Genomic DNA, 19,929 nt, shown 5'->3' on the forward strand with positions numbered 1-19,929 from the left:
TCCTATTATTTCCCTACACTAGAAAGCCTTTTAAAACAGAAAATGTAGAAATATAATGTAATTGTTCACGATTTCTATAATCTTATCTTTACATTGAATACATTAACTTTTCGAAAGTTTAATAGAGATGCGGTCAGTCAGTCATATATTAGTAATAACTTCATTTGATACACGTCGTTCTATCTTCGGTTCATGAGAAACTTTCCTTTTAATCTAAAAATAAAAATAATTCTTGCTCTTTTTTATAATTTACAGCAAGGGAATTATAAAAACGAGATCAGTATCTCCCTCACCCCTTCGACGCCTCTAGGCTTCGTTGATTCTTCTGTGTAGGATGAATGAATGGCGGACCGTTCTCATATCTTACATTATCGTCAAAATCTTGCGTGCTTCCAGATGCTTTAATGGCTGCTTTTAAATTTTGCATCTATTTATTAAAAAGTTAAAGACAGCCTTGTAATGTAAATGTTTTGCAGCCTTAAATACTTAATTAGTGACAGAAACTTTAACTTCCATACTTCATTGTCAAATTTAGTTTCTTCAGCTGCCTTTGAATCACGAAAAGAATTTGATCTCTTAATTTGATTTTCTATTCCATGAAGAACATTTTCACAACTACTGCACCTAAAAATCAGCAATTAAAAAATATGAAACAGCTGTTTAAAATGAATAAAATTTGTGTAAAATATATCTTACCACTCAAGTAAAACATTTATGATTGATGGAATATTTTCTGATTTGATATCCCTTCCAATAGAAAATTCTACTTCCAGCTACATGTAATATTCATTGCTTTTTTGGCAAGAGTTTGTAGATAAATCAACTGATGTAATGTAGGGTGTACCTGGTTGTTTTTTTGATCCAATTTACCATGAATAACATCAGCATAAATTGCTTCTATTATCAAGTCCTACGATAAAATAAAAACAAATTCAGTCAAAAAAAACACACAACAATTCAAACAATATGGATATCTACTTACCTCTAAGTCTCGTACATTGGAAATATCTAATTCTTTCAGGAGAACTTTATATGAAATGTTCTTCAAAAAAATCATCATCATTAACCTGTGCATTACTTTAATACATATTATAAAATATTCAACAGACAAATCAAACCTTGGATTCAGATGCCAAGCTAATAATAGTCAAATGTTGAAGTTTCATGGTCTGTGCCGGAGATAATTTTGGTAGGTAGTTTATATTAGCTGCAGATATTAATAATAATAAGTTTTTACAAAAATTCTTACAAATGAAAAAGAAAGCAATAAAATTTACCTTTATAGTCACTATATTTACCATATGCAAAGATGTTTAACAGTGTCCAATATTTTGCATTATCGCCTTTTTGCAACTAAATAAAAAATTTGAAAAATAATACTATCTTTGCAAAAAACCACATAGAATCATTAAAAAATTTTCTACCTCTTGAATATTGGGTTGATTAAGCAGCTCACCAAAGACATATATACCAGTTGTTTCCAACACTTGGTTAACAAGTGATACCACTGCAGCACCTCTTGCTGATTTTGCCAACAAAATAAACTGCTCCAGGGGATTGACATTTGTTTTTATTTCTTTATCAACCATTTTATGACAATATTTGATCTCTAACTCTTCTTTAGAGTTGATTAAAATACCTTACACAGATGAATTAGGAGAGCAGCTTTTCTATTCTAGTACAATGCAACACCTACCAAATATTTAAAGTTGTTTGTGAAAAGACAACTTATTACTCTTTTTTCACATTGTTTCCAAGCATGAAAACTATCAGTTATCATTTATTTACTTTAAATTTACTTAAACTTCGCCTCTCAACAACTGTCGATTGTCGTCGACTTTTATTATGTTATGTTTTTCTCATTATCAAACTGGGTCAAACAAGGCGAAGGAGTCGAAAGGACGGTTTACTTAGGCGGCCTTTGGCGGTTTTTAACGAGAGCTTACGGAGCTCACGAGTTACTTATGACGTATCTAATTTATGCAAAGACCTGGCAAAGACTCGTGAGCACTGATATCTATACATGTTTGTAAATGTAGATCGTCCAGGTTGGTATAGTCCTGAGAAGGACTGTTTTTGTTGTTGTTGACTGACGTTTCGACAACTTTAGCGGTAGTAATCTTCAGAGTGAAATGAGGAGTAAACTTCAGGTTAGCCGTATTTGTTATCTGGTTCTTACGTCATTGTATTATGTGTACAGGAAATGTGTATTATCATTGTGAATAAGTCGTTTATAAGGTGCCCGTAATTGCTGTGATCTGTTCAGGGGGGTTTGTTCCAAGTTGGTATACCAACTTTCTAATGTAAGCCGTTGTCTATACTCTATAGTCAGTACTGTAAGTAATGCATTCTGCCGAGTCTCAGTCATTGTTGTGCTTTGTGATTCGGTGATGTTCGGCAATGTGATTAGTTTTGTCCTGTTTCTTAGTAGCTCGTTTGAGTTCAGTAAGTCTTATGTTGAAGTTCCTGCCAGTTTCCCCGATATAGGAGGCGTGACAGTCGGGGCAGTTTATTTTGTAAACTGCACCTTGTCGTTCGTTGGGTTGTTCTTTGTCCTTTATGTTCTTTAGTACTTGTCGTAACGTTGTGATTGGTTTATGTGCGACACGTATGTTGTATGGTCGTAAGATACGCGAGATAGTCTCAGACGTACCTTTGATGTAAGGTATCGTTGCTGTTGTCACTGAGTTGTTAGTTTCGTTGGGTTTGTTGGGTTTGTAAGTGTTGCGTTTGATAAAATCAGAGTTATAGTTGTTTCAAAACAATGCAGGTCGACTTTGTACCATCTCAATTTTCTGCCATTATAAAGCCAAGAAGACAAACTTTTTAGGCTTAAATATGTTTGCCGGTTGTTCTGTCCCTTTCACAAAAATTTTGCTCGAATCAAAAGTTTGTAGAAGGAATAAAAACGCAAGAACTATGATTTTGTATTACAAAAGTATAGTAAAGTGGGACCGATACCCCCTAAGGTCATAATCAGATGACGAATGCGAAAAGAAACATGGCGAATGCGGAAATAAAAAAGGTTTCGCCAATAAAATATTTTTGTTGATTCTTCGCGTTTTTTTTAAGAAAAATGAGCAAACGTATTCATACAACTGCATCATCAAGATTGAAGCAAGATTATATGAGAATTAAGAAGGATCCTGTACCTTACATTACCGCTTCACCTCTTCCTACCAATATTCTAGAATGGTATTGTTATATTTTATTTGATTCTTTTCGTGTTCTTCGTGCAGTTCGTTATTTTAAACCAGTTTACTGTATTTTAAGGCATTATTGTGTCAGGGGACCAGAAAATACTCCGTACGAAGACGGTTTTTATCACGGGAAACTTGTTTTTCCAAAAGAATTTCCATTTCGTCCTCCTAAGATATTAATGATTACTCCAAACGGTCGATTCAAAACTAACACAAGGTGAGATTTTAGAATATTTCTCTAGCTAGTTATAATTACTCCAAATTTTAATATCCATCCAATATTTATTCTTAAAGGTTATGTTTGTCAATCAGTGATTTCCATCCTGACACATGGAATCCAGCCTGGTCAGTGTCTACTATTCTTACTGGATTGCTTAGTTTTATGGTAAGATTTATGTTTTTATTATTTCATTTGAATTATAGTAAATTAGTTTTGGGTCTTTTGTTTTAGGTTGAGACATCTCCTACCTTAGGGAGTATAGAAACACAAGATTATGTGGTAACAATACTATTTTTATCATATTTGTCGAAAAGATATTGTTATTTCTTTAATGTTTTTAGAAAAGACAATTGGCATCAAAGAGCGGTGCTTTCAATTTAAAAAATGAATTGTTTCGTGAATTATTTCCAGAAATATGTGAGGTTTGTGTATTTTAAAATGAAAAATGCACTTGAATATTTCCACAAAAAGATGTTTTTTATCTAGGAGATTGAAACAAAATTAAATGAAAGAGAGAACGAAAATATCAAAACACCACCAATTGTAGAAGCAACTTCAAGTAATCAAAATGAAGGCATTATGGGCACTTCTGTAGCAAATCTAGTTGTAATTATTGGATTTGCTGCATTTGCATACACTGTCAAATGTGTCATATGTGGTGTTGGAAATAGTTAAATTACTAGAATATTGTAAATATTTATGAATTGATTCCAATATTTTTGCAATCATGAAGGGTATGTGGGTGTTTGGATACAGATTAGAATTTATCAGCAACCACAGAATTTATATCAGAATTTATCTGCAAAGAAGCTTTCTTAGTCTGTACCAAGATGTTGCATGTTACCAAAGAAGGACAAAGAAAAAATGATATACATCTTATTTATTACTGTGTGCAAACAAATCATCATGAAGGATGGAAATGATGTAAATAGACCAGTTGTTGAGTTTGTAAATCTTCTCTACATAGAGGGCATTGTGGCTAAATGAAGTTGAAAAAAACATCAATATCAACATCAAAAAAAATAAATGAAGAAAATTGAATTTTATCCTACTTACTTTATTCTTACACCATTGACAAATACAATACCAACAAAACAGGTGACCACAAGGTGTAGCTGTTATATCTTGAAGTTTCTCCAAACAAAGTGTGCATTTTAATATCTTACTTGAGTTAATCATTTTCTTTAAAGGCATGGAATTTACTTCACTCTCATTGTTGGCTTCTACTGCCTCTTTTACTTTGGAAAATGTCTACAAAAGAAACAAATGTCTACAAACTTCTTTTCAGTTTAACATGCAATTTCTTGTGTTCAGCCTCACTTGAATGGCATGATGAATGAATTTGCTGAGAGATAGCAAGAAATGTAGAAATGTTATATAACCAAGAACTTGATAGGTGTAATGATAATTTTCATTCCTCGTCACTCCTTGTGCAAGAACCTGTTACAGTAACAAAATGTTGTTTATCAATTTATAGTAAACAAATAAATGATTGTTAATTGTAACTTACATATTGAATTCCAGAAATACGTTTGGCAATATCATAATAAACACTTGAAAAATAAAATTTCGTCAAATGAAACCTTTGTAAAACTAGAAAGTATAAATTTCTTGTCAATAAAAATTAAAAAATTATAAAAGTTTCAATAATAGCCTAATTACCATTTATTAATTGTCTTAATAGGGGAACCAAAAGTAAAATCACATTCTTCATCTTTGAATGTGATACACAACATTGCAAGGCCTGCTCAAGTTGTCTTAATGACTTTCTTATAAGATAAGGAATCATAACTTGTATAACAACCATCAACTTTCTTTGCTAATGGAATAAGAATTATAATAAATATATTAGCAATAAGTAAGATCACTTTGTGGCTTCGTACATGCCAAGTCTCCTGCTTTATGCATGTCACACATGCCTTGGCATTAAGCTCACATATATAGTATGATGTATCTCACATATAAACAAGAAGTTGAAATAAATTTTAAATTTAGCACAAGAATGCATACATAAATTTTCAAATTTTCAAAGCATTTTTGATAACATTAGAGGTTGACATTAGAGATGGCTACCTGTCCTTAGTAAATGTACTTTAACAATGAAATATACGCAGAAAATATTGGAAATGTCATTTCATTAACCAAATTTTAAAAATTTCCTGGAAGGGATACATTTGGACCTCTCTCTTAACACTCTGAGGTGATGACAGCCACATGGATAATCTCATGCATGAGTGAATTGGAACCTTTTCATTAATTATTTACCCAACTTGTTGGTACAGTTCTAGCTGTATTGTCAACTTGAACAAGGCTACAATATTCTTCACCCAAGGTTTGGTAACCTTAATTAAATACAAGATTAAACATTGATAAACCAATGTAATAATCAAATTAACCAGTCAAGACTTAAAGGTTCAACTTACCAGAAAGAGTGGTAATAATATAATATGTGATATCTGCACAAAATTTAATCTCTTCTTTCCATTTAATCCATTGCTGTGTTCCTATTTGAAAATAATAATGTTTTAACTGAGGAGCAAGGAAAATGTTGGCGCAAGAACAATACAGGTGACTTACCAGTTGAAAGTTGTAAAATTTCACCTAAAGAGTTTCTAAAGAATGTTTCGTATTCTTCATCTTTTTGACAAGCATATATAATCTCACACTGACCTGCTTTTAATGGCATTTTAAAGCATTCGTTACCTAAATAACATTTATGTCCAAATATCAACAATATAATATTTTATGTCTAAATTTAAACTCATTATACAGGGGGGTCAAAGTTCAACATCAGTTTACAACTCATCAGACCGGGGGGGTTTAAAAGCAAAACTTTGTTTTAATTCAACATGGCGTCCGAAGGCGAATCAAGAAGCGAAGAAATATTAGGTCGAAAATGGGACCGATGCCTTGCTGATACCACAATAAAAATTGGTAGGAATTGTCCTTTTTGAAAGTTTTGCTATTATCTTTGTAAAAATATACGATTGTGTTACTTGTGTAGGTACCGGTGCTATTATTGGTGGAGTGTTCTCACTTATATTTTTTAAAAGTACGTTTTGCACTATTTAACATTAAAAATGTGTTTTGCTGAAAAATGTTACCATACTTTAAGTTTTCTAGCATCAATCTGTGAAAATTCTGTGTTGGTTTCTTTGCAGAGTTTGTATCGCTATGTTAAGACCGTATCACATCACTCAAATATATGTTTGTTTTTTGTTTATGCTTTAGGAAAGTTTTGGCCCATTACATTTGGGTCAGGGATTGGTTTAGGAATGGGTTATACCAACTGTCAATATACATTTTACTCTAAATTTCCTCCACAACATAATTATGGATCTCCTTGGTGGCAATGGGTAAGTTGATATCTATGTAAATTGTCACATATGCGTGTTTTGTATTGATTTAGTTTAAAGCGAGAAACAGTTATATTTAACAATTATTGTAAATAAAGTATGCTTGCCTGCTATTAATGAATTACATAAAAGCAAAAAAATGATTTTTATTCTTTTGACAATTACATTGTAAGAACCCTGAGATCATGGAAAAATGGAGAAAAAATTGGGAGAAAAGATTGAAGTTACAAAAGTCTTCTGAGAAAATTGATGAGCAAAACTCTGAGGATAAGTGAGTGATATGAAAGACATTGTTTGAAATTTTATCAAATACAATTTGTTTCTTCAATCCAGACAATTCTAAGGAAGAGAATCTTTGTATCTGTTTTAATTGATAAATTTTGACTACAGACAAAATTCCCCAATAAAACTTGTGAATTTGATTTCATAAACATATATGTATCATGTACTTTATGGGGACCATGATAGTGCATAAAGGCAATGTACTATCTATAATATACTCATGATAAATTATAAAAAAGTTTGAAACACTAAACATAGATATGCACAAATCTTTAGTCTACATACATCATAAGTAGTTTTGCACTTTGCTAAACATTAGTATGTCGATCAGGATCATATTTTCTTAATAATCTCTCTGGATTTAGAGATGCAATATTTGAGAAATCTCTTACAACATCAGTGAATGTATCATCACCTGGCAGAAACAAAACAAAAATGCCAAACAAGTTATTTACACAGTTAAAGTCACTTATCTCACCTTTATTATCTAATACATCACTTGATTCTTTCATTTCATCATTCAAACGTGACAAACGTAATCTAACAAAAATATCTCTGAGAATTTTTCAAATTTTTAGATTAAATGCATGTACATATGTACTTACAGTGTAACAATGTCAGCTTGCATCTGAGACAAAGCAATAGTCAGTGCATCCTATTGGTAGAATAGAAAATATCAATACTGGACTTTTGATGTACAAGTTATTGAACAACAAGAACCTGTCCATTTTCATCCACTGCATGCTGATTAGCCCCTTTCTTCAAGAGCAAACAAGCCTCCCTATAATTAAAGAAAACAAACAAAATATCCTTATGCATCACTAAAATTGAGTGAAAAGTAGGTACCCAGTTTGTCCCAAAAGAGCTGCATGATGTAATGATGCACGACCACGGGAATCACGAAGATCAATCTTTGCACCATTTTGAAGAAGAAATTCTGTGCCAGCTAGATATCCCTAGTATGATTCATAAAATTTTTATCATTTAAGTATAAATATGTATAAAAAAGAAAAACTGCTATTTACTGCTTCAACTGATTGGTGTAAACATGTTTTCAATTCATCCTCTTCATTTTGCCAGTTAATTTTTGCACCTGTACAATCATGATTATTGCATAAGAAATAACACAGGAAAAATTTGGAATTGTATACTTTGGATGTCTTTCTTACCTGCTGTCAATGCTAGCAACATCAAAGACAAATGTTTCCAGTTTGTGGCTTTATACAATAACTAAAAATCATAAGAGGATTATAAATTGAGCAACAATTGTCAAGATTGTGTTTGAGATCATTTAAAGAAGATTTTAAGGAGAGATAGATTGCTAAGTAAATATAGGAAAGCCTATCTACATAGAATCTATTCATCATCATTGCTGTAATTGAAAACATTCTAACCAAGTTTGCAGGAATATTCTTTAACATTTCTCTTGCAGCCAACAGCAAATGATTGTCTTCACAAGCTGTTGTATCTGTTTTATTACTCCAAACATCAACCTCTTTACTACTCCCCTCTTTCATCTCAATATCTGACTCATGGAATTCTTCTGTTTGATCACTTTCGTTACCATCTGAAACCTCTTGATTGATAAGGTTGTCATAGTGACTCCCAATGGAGTTTCGGTCAAAGCTGACTAGTTTGGCAGTATGAATGTTATCTTCCATATTTTGGGGGAGTTGAGATGAGACAGTTTCTTCCTGTTTATCTCTCATATCTGATTCATCACCCAACTCTTGTGGTGTCCTAAAATGTGACGTAATTGTGTTTATGTTCTCTTTAAGGGCATGTTTGTAATATATGTCCTATACCTGGAGACGTTTGATGCAGAAGAAATTAAATGAGATGAATTTCGTTGAATCTCTAGTGAATAATCAGGAGTTGCTGTTGTAGAGTTTCGTTTGCTAACATCAGTATTCTTTTTATCTGGTTTAGTACTAAATCGTTTAAAGAGAGGGATGTTGGGTCTTCTACGTCCTCCAATTTTCTTTTTATTTCGTTTTACTTCATTAACATGATGCTCAGGAACTTTTCTCAATGCTTTTAAAATGTGTTCATCAAGTGTGATTATTTTCTCAAGACATATTTCACGGCAAAAATATATCTTATCAACATATTTTGATTTGATCCATTCTTCTTTATCTTCTCTGCGAAACACGGTTATAAAGTGTCAATAAGATGCATATAGCTACAGATGCATGTGATGATAAAATTCTACCATTTACCTGTTGCTGTCTGGGGAAGGTTTAAAATTTGATGTGTCCGTTCTTGACTCTAATATTCTGTTGACGACCAGATTTCCCAGTTCTTTCATAACCTATGATGAAACAATTTATTCTGAAAAAAAAATCATTAGAAAATTCACTTTTTGATTTTCTCTTTACCTTAAGTGATTCTGGTTCCCAATCATCAAGATTAAGTGATCGAACCTTGGAAAAATGTACACCTAAACTCCTAAAATAAGTACAAGAAAAGTAATTAATACAAAGATTCATTTTTGATAGGGCAATTAAATGAATAAAAATACCTATGAATACCAGAGCATTCAATGCATAATACCAATCCTAAATTAATACTTGCCCACTTTGGATCTAGTAAATGGATAATGTTGAAATTACAAGTTAGAGATAAAAATGAATATTAGTCAACTTCATTAATTTTCCTGACTAATTTCATTTTTTACTTGCCTAGTTTATCACAGTCTGCACATCGATCGTTTCCGGCTACACTTTTAATCTCTTTTTCAGCACTGCAAACAAAATACAACAAATACTTTCTTTCGGCAATCAATTGTTCTTCGTTCATTGATAAAATAACTTACTTTAATAAAGAAAGTTTATCTAATGATTCAAGACTTCTGCTTTTAATGCTCAAAGCTTTTTTTGAGATTTGCGATTCATCTCCTTCGTCTTGATCAAGACTTGCCAGATTAAATGCGTGATGTATGCTTACCTAAACATACAAAATTCGAATTTCTTTACAAAATACGAATTTCTTTCATTGACCTTCATAAAAAAAAACAAAGAAAACCTTCATGGCGTTCTCCCACATCTCCTGTAATTGTTGCGAGTCTGCTTGGAGGATAACCAATCTAAACGGATCACAATCATAAAAGGGGGAGACAAATAGACGGTGTAACGTGAAGGATAAGAGGTAACTAGAGGGAAATGGAGAAAAATGTAACGTGAAGGATAAGAAGTAACTAGATGGAGATGGAGAAAGAGAAACGGTGTAACGTGAAGGATAAGAAGGAATAGAGGAGATGGAGAGAAAGGAACGTGAAGGATAAGAAGGAAGAGGGAATGGAGGAATGGAATGGAAGGAATGGAAGATGGAGAATGGAAGGAAGAGGAATGAGATGGAGGAATGGAATGGAAGGAGGAATGGAATGGAATGGAAGGATGGAAGGAATGGAATGGATGGAATGGAATGGAATGGAATGGAAGGATGGAGGAATGGAATGGAAGGAGGAATGGAATGGAAGGAAGGAATGGATGGAGGAATGGAATGGAAGGAATGGAGGAATGGAAGGAATGGAAGGAAAGGAAGGAATGGAAGATGGAGAAAGAGAAACGGAACGTGAAGGATAAGAAGTAACTAGAAGGAGATGGAGAAAGAGAAACGGTGTAACGTGAAGGATAAGAAGTAACTAGAAGGAGATGGAGAAAAGAAACGGTGTAACGTGAAGGATAAGAAGTAACTAGAGGAGATGGAGAAAGGAAAATGAAGGATAAAAGTAAGTCGGAGATGGAGAAAAAACAAAACAAATCGGATAAAATTAAAAATCTTATTAAATCTTAGATTTTATCCTATTTATAAAACAAACAAATTTTAACACCTAAGAGTTACACCAGCCGATAATTATTACCTTGTATTTGTGTTGATAAAATAACTTATTGTTTTGAATGGTGAAATATCTCCTATATAAAGAAATGTTACAATTATTTTTTTACTTCAAATTTGTAGGTACGAAATTTCTTGTCAATAACTACCTTTGCCATGTTTTAAACGCATTTTTACTCCTTTTAAACAAATAACCTTCCAGAACAACATCACTACTAGAACAAAGATAAAATTTTTTTGATAAAACTCTGAAATATTGATTGACATCAAGAGATGATGATTCTGGGTAATAATGTATAAAAATGAATTCTCACATTGAAGATGCGACTGGATTCATGGTTGCAAACATAGACTCATTCTAAAAACAAATCAATTGAAATAATGAACTATCAATAATATAAATTATCATGATGAATTTATATCTTTACTTGTGCTTTTACAAGTTGATGTCGGTTTTCCATTTCTTTCTTCTCAGCAATAAATGACACTGAAAGCTCTTCTAGCTATAACATTTACCATCATAAGTTTATGCATATTTTCATTTTTAAAATTTCCAGGTAAATGAGATGTCAAGTTTTTGACCTGTTTACCAAGAGCACGCATTTTTGGCTCAACTTCTTTTAGTAGATTAAATCCTTGATGGAAGAATGAATATTGTGCATGCATATATGCAAGCATCTAGGTAAAAGACTTAATGATTAGTTACATTAGGCCATGAGAAATAACATTACCATATAATACTAACCACATCTAAAATTTCTAAGCGTTTCCTTGATTTTAAAACATTAATCTAAAATGAAATATACATATTAAGTTACATGCATTATGTATGTTTGTATATCATGTTGCAGGAGAATACATATATTACTTGATATGTGTAATCCAAAGAAAGATGATCAAAACCAACTTTAGTAGCAGTAACTAAATTTTTCACCTATAAATTTAATAAAATATTCTTATTATTAGTAGGCAGCACAAGCTTTCACAGACAACAGACAACTTGCCTCTTCATATTCACTTGCTTTGCTATTTTTTGGTAACTGGGCATTTCTTACTAATGCACTATACAAAAACATAAAAAGTATGAGAAACAATTCCACAATGAAGAAAAACTATTTTTTAATACTTGTTAAGGTCATAAGACATTCTGTCAAAAGTCTTCTTTGTTTCTTTAACTTTTTTTAATTCGCTTTAGGAATAAATAAAACGTAAGATTAACATATGGACATTAGTTAGTATAGCTATTGTTAGGACTTACTCTTTCAGGAATTTCTGAAGAGCATTAGCTATGGAGGACCTTGTCTGATCCATTAATATCTTGATAAAAAACATGGCATAGTCTTAGTAAAGAATCATAATGCCAGCAATTGAAAATTGAACATACCAACCATAAAATATTGCCTTGTTTCTTCTAAAACATTGTTGAATTTTCCTAATGATTCTGTGACAATTGCATCTCCATTGAAGTAGGAAGATAATGAATATATACCTTTGATAAGACCACTGGAAGTAGAAATAAAAATTGATAATGACGGCACATTGCCAGCTAATTTTGAACAGCACACTCTTTTGTTTACAGGATTACCTCATAGCAGAGCCATATGAAGTTCCTGCTTCAACGACAGCATTGCAAGTCTTGATAAGCTGAAGAATTACGTTTATTTACTACACTTCTTACTCTAGAGCATGATAAATTGTTGTGAAAATACGTACTTTTTCTAGTTCTACTTCTAGCTTGGAAATGTCTTGCTCATTTTGCTCGACCTGGAATCTTTTTGAAATTAAGTAATAGGATTATTGGACCGAGATGTAGTTGTAATTGTATTTTTTCTACCGTTTTTAACTTAATCGTTCAAGATCTGTAAGCAATAATAATTTAATTTAACTTAAAAAAAACAAATACATCGACATCCTCAATTCAATTCTCGAACTCGCCACCAGAAAAATGATTAATAAACTATCACAAACAGAGTTGAAGTTTCTATTGTCATGTCGTTTATGACAAAAGCAACTGAAACTCTTTGTCGACATAAGAATTTCATCACTTAAGGCAACAAATTGTTTTTAAAATGTTTGTTTTCGTTCTACATTCTACTCATTATATAATAATATTCTGAAACTTTCCAATTAAAGGTTTCTGTTCTTTTATTGACTTCTCATAATTCAACCATATGAATACCAAAGTAGGAAACAGATATTTTACTTAATAGTTTAATTGAAATAAGGCAGAAATTTGTAGCGCGCACCTAAAAAACGGAGAATCTTTCAGACAGTCCGTGAATTCCAGCTTTTCCAACATAGTTTATAGAAAAAATTCCCAAATTATTCGTTGCTTTTAGACCAAATTTATAATTGCAATGTCCATCTTTGTTCAGAAAAATTATTACAGTTTATGTTATGACAGTCGACACTTTGCAGTCTGTGGATATTATCGTCACCGGAAGTAAGCACTCGTCACGTTTTAATGCTGACGTTCAAGTGTATCCTGGGGGGTGGGGTGAGGTGGTAAAATTTTATAAATGCATGTGAAGGACATCACAAAGGTGAGTAGATTTCGAAGTTCCTTCGTATTTTATGATTATTTTGTAAGTATAGCTTTTCATATTCACTATTTAAGTAAGTTAGGATGTAAAATATCAAGAAAGTCATGCTACTGAGTATATATTGATGAATGTGCAAGTTTATCATATGGAGAAACAGAAAATAAAAAACGGGGCAATGTTTATTTTTACCCATTGGAATGGTGGCGTTTGTGTTAAATAATATTGTACAAGTTTTATTGAAATCTTGTTTCCATATGATACCAAAGAAACAGCATTGTTATGTAAATTGTATAAATTTGATAATAATGGCTGTGTTAATGGGTTGTAAATATTTGATTTTTCATGTTTTTTAGATGCAAAAGTGTTATTCTGTATTTGGGTTTGGCCATGTGCCTGGTGATTACGATCTAAATGTGAAATTGGCCGAAAGTAATGCTGCTATTTCCTCTGTATGTCAAACTGTTTTGTTTATTTTCTAGTCTTCTCTTGTTCATAACTTGATTCTTTTCGTAGTATTCCAATCTTTTGAATTGCTTATTTGTCAAAAGAGAAAATCCTTGTCCGTTTAGTATTTCCACATCTGGTAAATAATGATGTACTTAAAATCATAGAAACATTTTTTCTTTCAATAATGTTAATTGAAATTATGAATCATTACAGTTGCTCCTCCAGCTGATACCAGATTAAAGATTAATGTTTTTTCTGAGGATATGAACCCAGTTATAAGATGCTGGTCTCATTCTGAAAATGATGGTAACAAATATCATTTATCTTAAGGTCATGTTGATGTATCATATTTCATTCATTGTGATTTTATTGTTATACACCATTGTATTTTTCTATATAGATTTTGTTGCACCTCTTCATTTTGTGAGAAGTGGAAATAACGAGGCATATTACGATTGTTGTTCTGAAACAGGACAGCTCTCAATTTACTTACCTTATAAACACAACAATGGTAATGGCAAGATAATGAACTTTTTCTTTTTTATTCAAATGCACTTCAGTGACGGTCAACTTTGAATGAATTTTTGTTCAGATCTTGATGAAAATGTAGAGATTCTAATGTTTTTATGCTCAAGTATGTCTTGTATAAAGAAAAAAGTTTTTCTCAAATTTTCATTAATCTACAGGTAGATATTATCATTATGTTCTATGTTAATGTTATACTTTAAAATCATCATATGAGTGTTTTCAATTCATTTTGTTTCAGAGATGAAGTAGTGGGATATAAAACATTTGGACTTCATGTTTGCTCAACCCCAATCAGGGATAGGAGAAACCATGAAAAACAAAGAAAGCCTGTTAGGAAAAGAAAAGCTCCTGTTGGTAAAACCGAATAATGAAAAAAAATTTTTGATTTTTGAAAAAATTAAAGATTTTTAATTAACACTAGGAGCTTATGAAGACACTCCTAATGAGTCTAAAGTGTTTGTATTGCCTGTAGGTATTCTAGTATTTATAAATAATTATGTTGAAATATGTTTTGGTATACTTAATTTTTTTCCTTGTTCAGATTAAGCAATCTTGGATCTACAATGTCATGAAAAAATTGAATCGTGGCCTTGAACTGCTGGATGCTACTACTGTTGAAGAACAAGCTTATTTTTTAAAAAGGTTTTATAAATATTTAACCACTGTCCTTTTGTGTTTTTAACATGAATATTAACATGAATATTATGATTTAAATTACGTATTAATTGCTTAGAGCAAAGCGAAGAAAAAAGAAAAGGGAAGTTAAATCTACTACATCATCTTCATCAATTTCTAGAAGTAGTTCAAAAAAAGTCATTGTAAAGTAACAACATCAATTTTAGTCATTTTTAGTTTGTTGTATACTGATATAGTTAAGTCCCATGATGGTCAATGTAACTGAATCTTTTGGTTAGTATTTGTAAATAAAATGTTAAATGAAAGCAAAAAACAAAACAAAAATAAATTGAGTTTATGCCTGTGGCGCGAATTTTGTGTTGTAGTTTGAAAAATTATGTTTAGGAGTTGATGGGCTGTTTCATTCGTGAAAACAGCAAAAATTTAACAAGCTTATTGAAATTTCTTAAAGAGCAACTGATTTCTTATTGTATTAAACATGTAAATATTGTTTGTGGACAATTAACTTTGTTACAATTTCATTGAAAATATTTCAAGAATGAAATATTGTTGATTGACGTTCAGTATTCAAGTATTTAGTGATTTGTATGTCGCACTGTTTCCTTTGAATAAGAAATCTGCATATTTTGCGATCTTGTCATCGTTTTCCTCACATCATTTGCTTCCTTGTTCTTACTTACGTTGAACCAGTTGACATTGTCTTCTAACTCATTTGGTAAGAATTGTTGACTGTCAATGTGATTTCTGGAAGTATAAAAATATCTGTCACGCCATTCCTTTACGTACCTCATTACATACACTTGTAATTATTTATATATTTATTCATTTATCAGTTTTTTGTAATGCTGTATAATCTAGTTAGAGGGCCACAGGTTTGTCAGCTTTTCAGCTGTTACGTGTCCCCCTCTTCAAATAAAGTCCTTAGATACATACTATAAACAAGTTTTCTGGCTACACTTTATAAATCAACGAATGCAAACAATCGTATTTCATTCAGATAAACCAATGATTCATTGTTGCTCATTTGCATGTAATATTACTCACTAAAACTTCTAAAAGAATCATAGAAACCTAAATGTCATTCAACGATAACGCGTATAGATTACGTAACAAAAGTTGTTATGTGTATATTATCTTTTGAAAAGTCATAAAGGATAAATATAAGAAACGATGCCAGGGAAAGAAATTCTAATACCTGTAATACACAGATCTGTTGCTTGATGAATCTTCAATATTCTAAAACAGTATTTTTTTAAAATTATTTGAGTTCAACATTTTCGTTATTTGATAAGATATTTCAAAACCTTGTGATAGCCTTGTCTTGCTTGATTTTGTTTTTGTTCACTCACATGAAAAGGTCGGCTTTTAGAGAAACTGCAAAAAAAAATATTTATGAGCAATAAGACTGTCTGAATTTATGTCATGTCTAAATTCATTAAGAGATTCTTGCATTTTATCGTATGATTTTTCTTTGCTTACAATCGTTTTTCCATGCTTGTGAAAAGTTCAAGTGCTTTAGAAATTCGTTCCATAATTACAAAATTTTGTCTTCCATTGACCTGACAAAATATGATGAAATACAAGTTTCGCAGTAGCTTGAATTTAGCACGATAATGAAGACGTGCATTTACCTTGAGATAAAATGTTTCCGTTGATGTCTTTCTTTTGTATGATGGTCCTTTGTTTTCATGCGTAATATTTAATGGTGAACCTTGGGAAGGCTCTTCACTGTTCATAAATGATCTAGTAAAGACTAAATTGAAATATTGCATGACGTCAATTGTACTTTTTATCATCGTGAAGTATAGTATTACTTACTTTCATCTTCTAATCTTCTTCTTCGTTTAAATGGTTGTCTTTGTTGTCGTTCTTCAATGGTACTGTCCCTTCCTGGACATGCACAAACTCGCACTTCCAACAAACGTCGACCCAAGACCATTTGTCTAGACGTAAACAATTTGAAATTATTAAAAAGGTGTTTGTTCAGCAAAAAGAATAGTAAAAAATACTTGGTAAGTAACCTGTGACTGATCTCAAAAATAATTTGGATAGACCGTCTGTTGAGGCCGACACATGAATTGTTACAGACAAATGATAGCAGTTCGTGAGTACTCAGTCTTTTCGTATGAGTATCTAAAATGGAGTTTTTATAAGAGGTTAAGTGTATTCTTTGTGTTAAAGTATTTCACTTTCTATACCTATTTTGTTTGGTGTATAAGGCAAGACAAGATAATATCTTCCTGTCAATGGACATTCTTTATACAAAACTTGATCACTCTCGCATCGAACGAAATGTTTGACTGTTGAAAAAGCTGGATGGCAAAAAAGTCAAAGTAAGTATAATTATCTCCTTCATTATTTTTACAACTTTTCTTTCCTTGAATTTTACATCGCATTTATTTTCTTACATAGTTTGTCTGCATTTTCCATGACATGGTTTGGACAACATCTCACAATGTCTCTGGCATCTTCAACATTCTTGAATACAGCCATTATTCTTATATTACAACTCTCTGGTATGTTGTCTGTTTTATGGAAACAAAAATTACAACTACTTTCAAGTCACATATGTTTCGTATACAAATAAACTTACCTGACGAAGAAAACATGATTGGACACAATGTTCCTGACTTGATGTACAACTTGTTGTTTTTAAACTGCAAATAATCATTTTATATCGTGTAAATGGTGTTCATAATATGCATATATTCATTTTATTAAACGTACCACCCATTCTGGATTGGCAACTCTTCTCAACTGTAGCAAAAATATTTGTGGTTTGTGTTGGTTAAAAAAATAAAGTTATCAAGCTATAACTTACGAAACTAACCTGTGGCCCAAGTTCCACTTGAAAATTATAAAGACCGTGCACCTCAGTTCTACAATACCAAAAAAATTGAACGATTTGCACAAATAATATGGTACAAATGATTATTTGAAATAATACGAACGTTGTTGGGACGTGTTGTGGCAAGTGAAGACTGGACATGGGTTCAGTTTCTGTGAATGAACATTCTTCGTCGATGGAGTAATTCTTAAAAATAATTCAACTATTAAAAAATGCATTGTTTTATGTACACAGCAATAGAGGGTGTAACTTGCGATGTAAAAAATTGCGTAATTATAATGTAAATTGACGGTTATCTACGCTATAATCTACATTGCTTATGCATATTCCTTATGCTTCAGCTGGGCCTCGTTAACATGCGTTACGAAATACATTTACACGAATTTACACGTGTAAATGTAACGATTAAGTTGCTTTTCAAAAAGATATAGCTATTACGTTAAAGGATCAAGTCTATCATTAAATATTTTCATTCAAATATGTTTAATGCATAAAACACATTTGATGACAAGAAACTGCCATCGATTTTTGTCGTCAAAATTTTAATCACTTTTAAGTATAATAATACAATTTATAAATACTTTGCTTGCTATTAGTGATTGCAAAATATGTTAAAGTCGAATATTTCTGAAAATAAACTTACAGAGATTGGATCGTCACCGTCTGCCTTTAGTCCTAGGAAATACGTTATTTTGATTAAGATAAACATAGAAGTTTTTTGTGACTGGACTGTCTTATTTGCGCACACAAATTTTGTGAAATGATCTTGCCAGAAAGCGGACTTCAAATATCTCATCGTTTCATAATACATGTGCATATATTTAAGAAATTAGTTATTGTACACGAGGATGGTTGCGTGACGACATGCTTAGAGAAAATAAAAAAATTTATTATTTTCTTAAGTGCTTTAGTTGTATTTTCTTTATATTTTCAATACCTGGGCTCTGTGATGAATTTGTTGCAGAACTTGGAAGTCTACGAAAGAAACAAAGAAATTTATTTCCGACTTGACGTCGGTACTTCAAATTTGCTGATACGATAAACACAATTTGTATGAGCTCGCTTCTGTCTGAAACATTGTCAGGAATTTACAAGTTTAACTGGAAGTACTTTAAATTAGAATTCTTAGATAAATCATTATTCTCTTACTCTGTAAGAAACTCTTTCACATCAAAATTGTTCATTAATTCATCAAGAGAGTCCATATTGAGTGACAGCTTCCAACATTTACCTTCAATGAGATAAAATTTCTAAAGTGATGTTCTTAATTATGCAATGACATTATTATGTTGATGAACTGATTTATTGATTTTTATTCAGATATGATGGTAATTATTACAATCTTTATAATGCATGACGAACTTAGTAAGAAACACAGTAACTCTAGTTTCTATATTGTTGCACGTTTGAAGGTTTTACATTATACTCTGTTTGGTTATAAAGTTTATGCACATTCATCTTTGACATTTCTATTTCAACCTTTCTATTTAAACATTTCAAAATTTCTTTTCTTTTTAGCGGAGGTCGACACGTTTCGCTGATACTTGGAAATTAAAATATCTTTTAAAATTACCATTTTATGTCTGCAGGTGTCTTCTTACAATAAAGACCATTTTTGCAACTAGAGATAAAGAATTTGTTTGATAACTTTTGTCTTTAGTGCTGAAGGAAGATGCTTTCATTACACGTCAAAATTTTCTATCTCCATTATCTTAGTTCCGCAAAACAATTTTCCTAATTTTTATATACGACAAGTTTCATAGAAATTTCAACTAGTCCAACATATAATTTTCAGTGCAGATAACTAAGGGAAAGTATTTCAAGCGATTTAAGTGATGTGTGCTGCACATAGTTTCGCTATTTAAGAATAATCCCTAATGTACAAGAGCATTTTTGGCAATATGATTTGACTGTGAGCGTAAAAAAATGACTTAAGAAAAAGAAATCTATATATTTTATATAGATTACAAAATGTTTCCTTTGACATACCACCAGGACTATTCTTCCAGAAGTCATCGTACTGTAACATACA

At 31.6% G+C, this 19,929-nt stretch overlaps 6 protein-coding genes across 8 annotated transcripts; 3 read left to right on the forward strand and 3 right to left on the reverse strand.

Moving 5' to 3' along the window:
• Nucleotides 1–43: 43 nt before the first annotated feature.
• On the reverse strand, nt 44–2,023 carry LOC124444931 (COP9 signalosome complex subunit 7b-like). Its single transcript, XM_046995629.1, has 9 exons — nt 1,425–2,023; nt 1,278–1,353; nt 1,119–1,207; nt 983–1,042; nt 845–910; nt 697–773; nt 519–624; nt 294–427; nt 44–213 (listed from the first exon to the last, which is right to left on the reverse strand). The coding sequence occupies exons 1-9, from the start codon at nt 1,587–1,589 to the stop codon at nt 180–182; spliced, it is 807 nt and encodes a 268-aa protein (XP_046851585.1). The 5' UTR covers nt 1,590–2,023; the 3' UTR covers nt 44–179.
• Nucleotides 1,987–4,461, forward strand: LOC124444935 (ubiquitin-conjugating enzyme E2 J2-like). Of its 2 annotated transcripts, none has more exons than XM_046995632.1 (7): nt 1,987–2,048; nt 3,073–3,195; nt 3,274–3,417; nt 3,495–3,585; nt 3,652–3,699; nt 3,762–3,842; nt 3,907–4,461. In XM_046995632.1, the coding sequence occupies exons 2-7, from the start codon at nt 3,077–3,079 to the stop codon at nt 4,093–4,095; spliced, it is 672 nt and encodes a 223-aa protein (XP_046851588.1). In that variant the 5' UTR covers nt 1,987–2,048; nt 3,073–3,076; the 3' UTR covers nt 4,096–4,461. The 2 variants fall into 2 exon arrangements, with proteins under 2 accessions (XP_046851588.1, XP_046851590.1); XM_046995634.1 differs by lacking the exon at nt 1,987–2,048 and adding an exon at nt 2,055–2,150.
• LOC124444436 (arf-GAP with coiled-coil, ANK repeat and PH domain-containing protein 2-like) lies at nt 4,286–13,324 on the reverse strand. The gene is made up of 36 exons (XM_046995059.1): nt 13,142–13,324; nt 12,609–12,666; nt 12,481–12,539; nt 12,284–12,398; nt 12,154–12,212; nt 12,022–12,084; nt 11,900–11,957; nt 11,764–11,829; nt 11,641–11,685; nt 11,478–11,573; nt 11,324–11,398; nt 11,210–11,253; nt 11,045–11,110; nt 10,895–10,972; nt 10,083–10,143; nt 9,874–10,004; nt 9,740–9,801; nt 9,580–9,643; nt 9,437–9,506; nt 9,278–9,369; nt 8,864–9,199; nt 8,453–8,798; nt 8,228–8,288; nt 8,084–8,151; nt 7,905–8,014; nt 7,779–7,839; nt 7,664–7,713; nt 7,537–7,598; nt 5,998–6,123; nt 5,844–5,924; nt 5,686–5,762; nt 5,083–5,239; nt 4,931–5,013; nt 4,741–4,860; nt 4,477–4,671; nt 4,286–4,399 (listed from the first exon to the last, which is right to left on the reverse strand). The coding sequence occupies exons 1-36, from the start codon at nt 13,192–13,194 to the stop codon at nt 4,325–4,327; spliced, it is 3,423 nt and encodes a 1,140-aa protein (XP_046851015.1). The 5' UTR covers nt 13,195–13,324; the 3' UTR covers nt 4,286–4,324.
• Nucleotides 6,250–7,207, forward strand: LOC124444942 (MICOS complex subunit Mic10-like). The gene is made up of 4 exons (XM_046995643.1): nt 6,250–6,354; nt 6,425–6,472; nt 6,652–6,776; nt 6,950–7,207. Exons 1-4 carry the CDS (start codon nt 6,270–6,272, stop codon nt 7,049–7,051), a joined length of 360 nt encoding a protein of 119 aa, XP_046851599.1. The 5' UTR covers nt 6,250–6,269; the 3' UTR covers nt 7,052–7,207.
• A 67-nt stretch (nt 13,325–13,391) lies between the features above and the next one.
• Nucleotides 13,392–15,401, forward strand: LOC124444930 (cellular tumor antigen p53-like). 2 transcript variants are annotated; one of them, XR_006948055.1, is made up of 10 exons: nt 13,392–13,438; nt 13,792–13,887; nt 13,952–14,021; nt 14,099–14,191; nt 14,286–14,396; nt 14,478–14,571; nt 14,652–14,763; nt 14,835–14,881; nt 14,955–15,055; nt 15,147–15,401. XR_006948055.1 is itself a non-coding variant. In XM_046995628.1 (10 exons), exons 1-10 carry the CDS (start codon nt 13,415–13,417, stop codon nt 15,238–15,240), a joined length of 846 nt encoding a protein of 281 aa, XP_046851584.1. In that variant the 5' UTR covers nt 13,392–13,414; the 3' UTR covers nt 15,241–15,401. The 2 variants fall into 2 exon arrangements, 1 of the variants encoding a protein (XP_046851584.1); XM_046995628.1 differs by having other exon boundaries at nt 14,652–14,767.
• An 83-nt stretch (nt 15,402–15,484) lies between these two features.
• Nucleotides 15,485–19,743, reverse strand: LOC124444924 (cellular tumor antigen p53-like). Its single transcript, XM_046995618.1, has 17 exons — nt 19,471–19,743; nt 19,047–19,128; nt 18,835–18,872; nt 18,541–18,572; nt 18,001–18,083; nt 17,880–17,928; nt 17,777–17,806; nt 17,643–17,706; nt 17,458–17,574; nt 17,248–17,361; nt 17,071–17,182; nt 16,868–16,992; nt 16,681–16,802; nt 16,529–16,608; nt 16,354–16,423; nt 16,245–16,285; nt 15,485–15,793 (listed from the first exon to the last, which is right to left on the reverse strand). The coding sequence occupies exons 2-17, from the start codon at nt 19,100–19,102 to the stop codon at nt 15,625–15,627; spliced, it is 1,302 nt and encodes a 433-aa protein (XP_046851574.1). The 5' UTR covers nt 19,103–19,128; nt 19,471–19,743; the 3' UTR covers nt 15,485–15,624.
• Nucleotides 19,744–19,929: the final 186 nt, after the last annotated feature.

The sequence above is a fragment of the Xenia sp. Carnegie-2017 genome, unplaced genomic scaffold (genome assembly GCF_021976095.1).
Source record: "Xenia sp. Carnegie-2017 unplaced genomic scaffold, XeniaSp_v1 HiC_scaffold_21, whole genome shotgun sequence".
NCBI lineage: Eukaryota > Metazoa > Cnidaria > Anthozoa > Malacalcyonacea > Xeniidae > Xenia > Xenia sp. Carnegie-2017.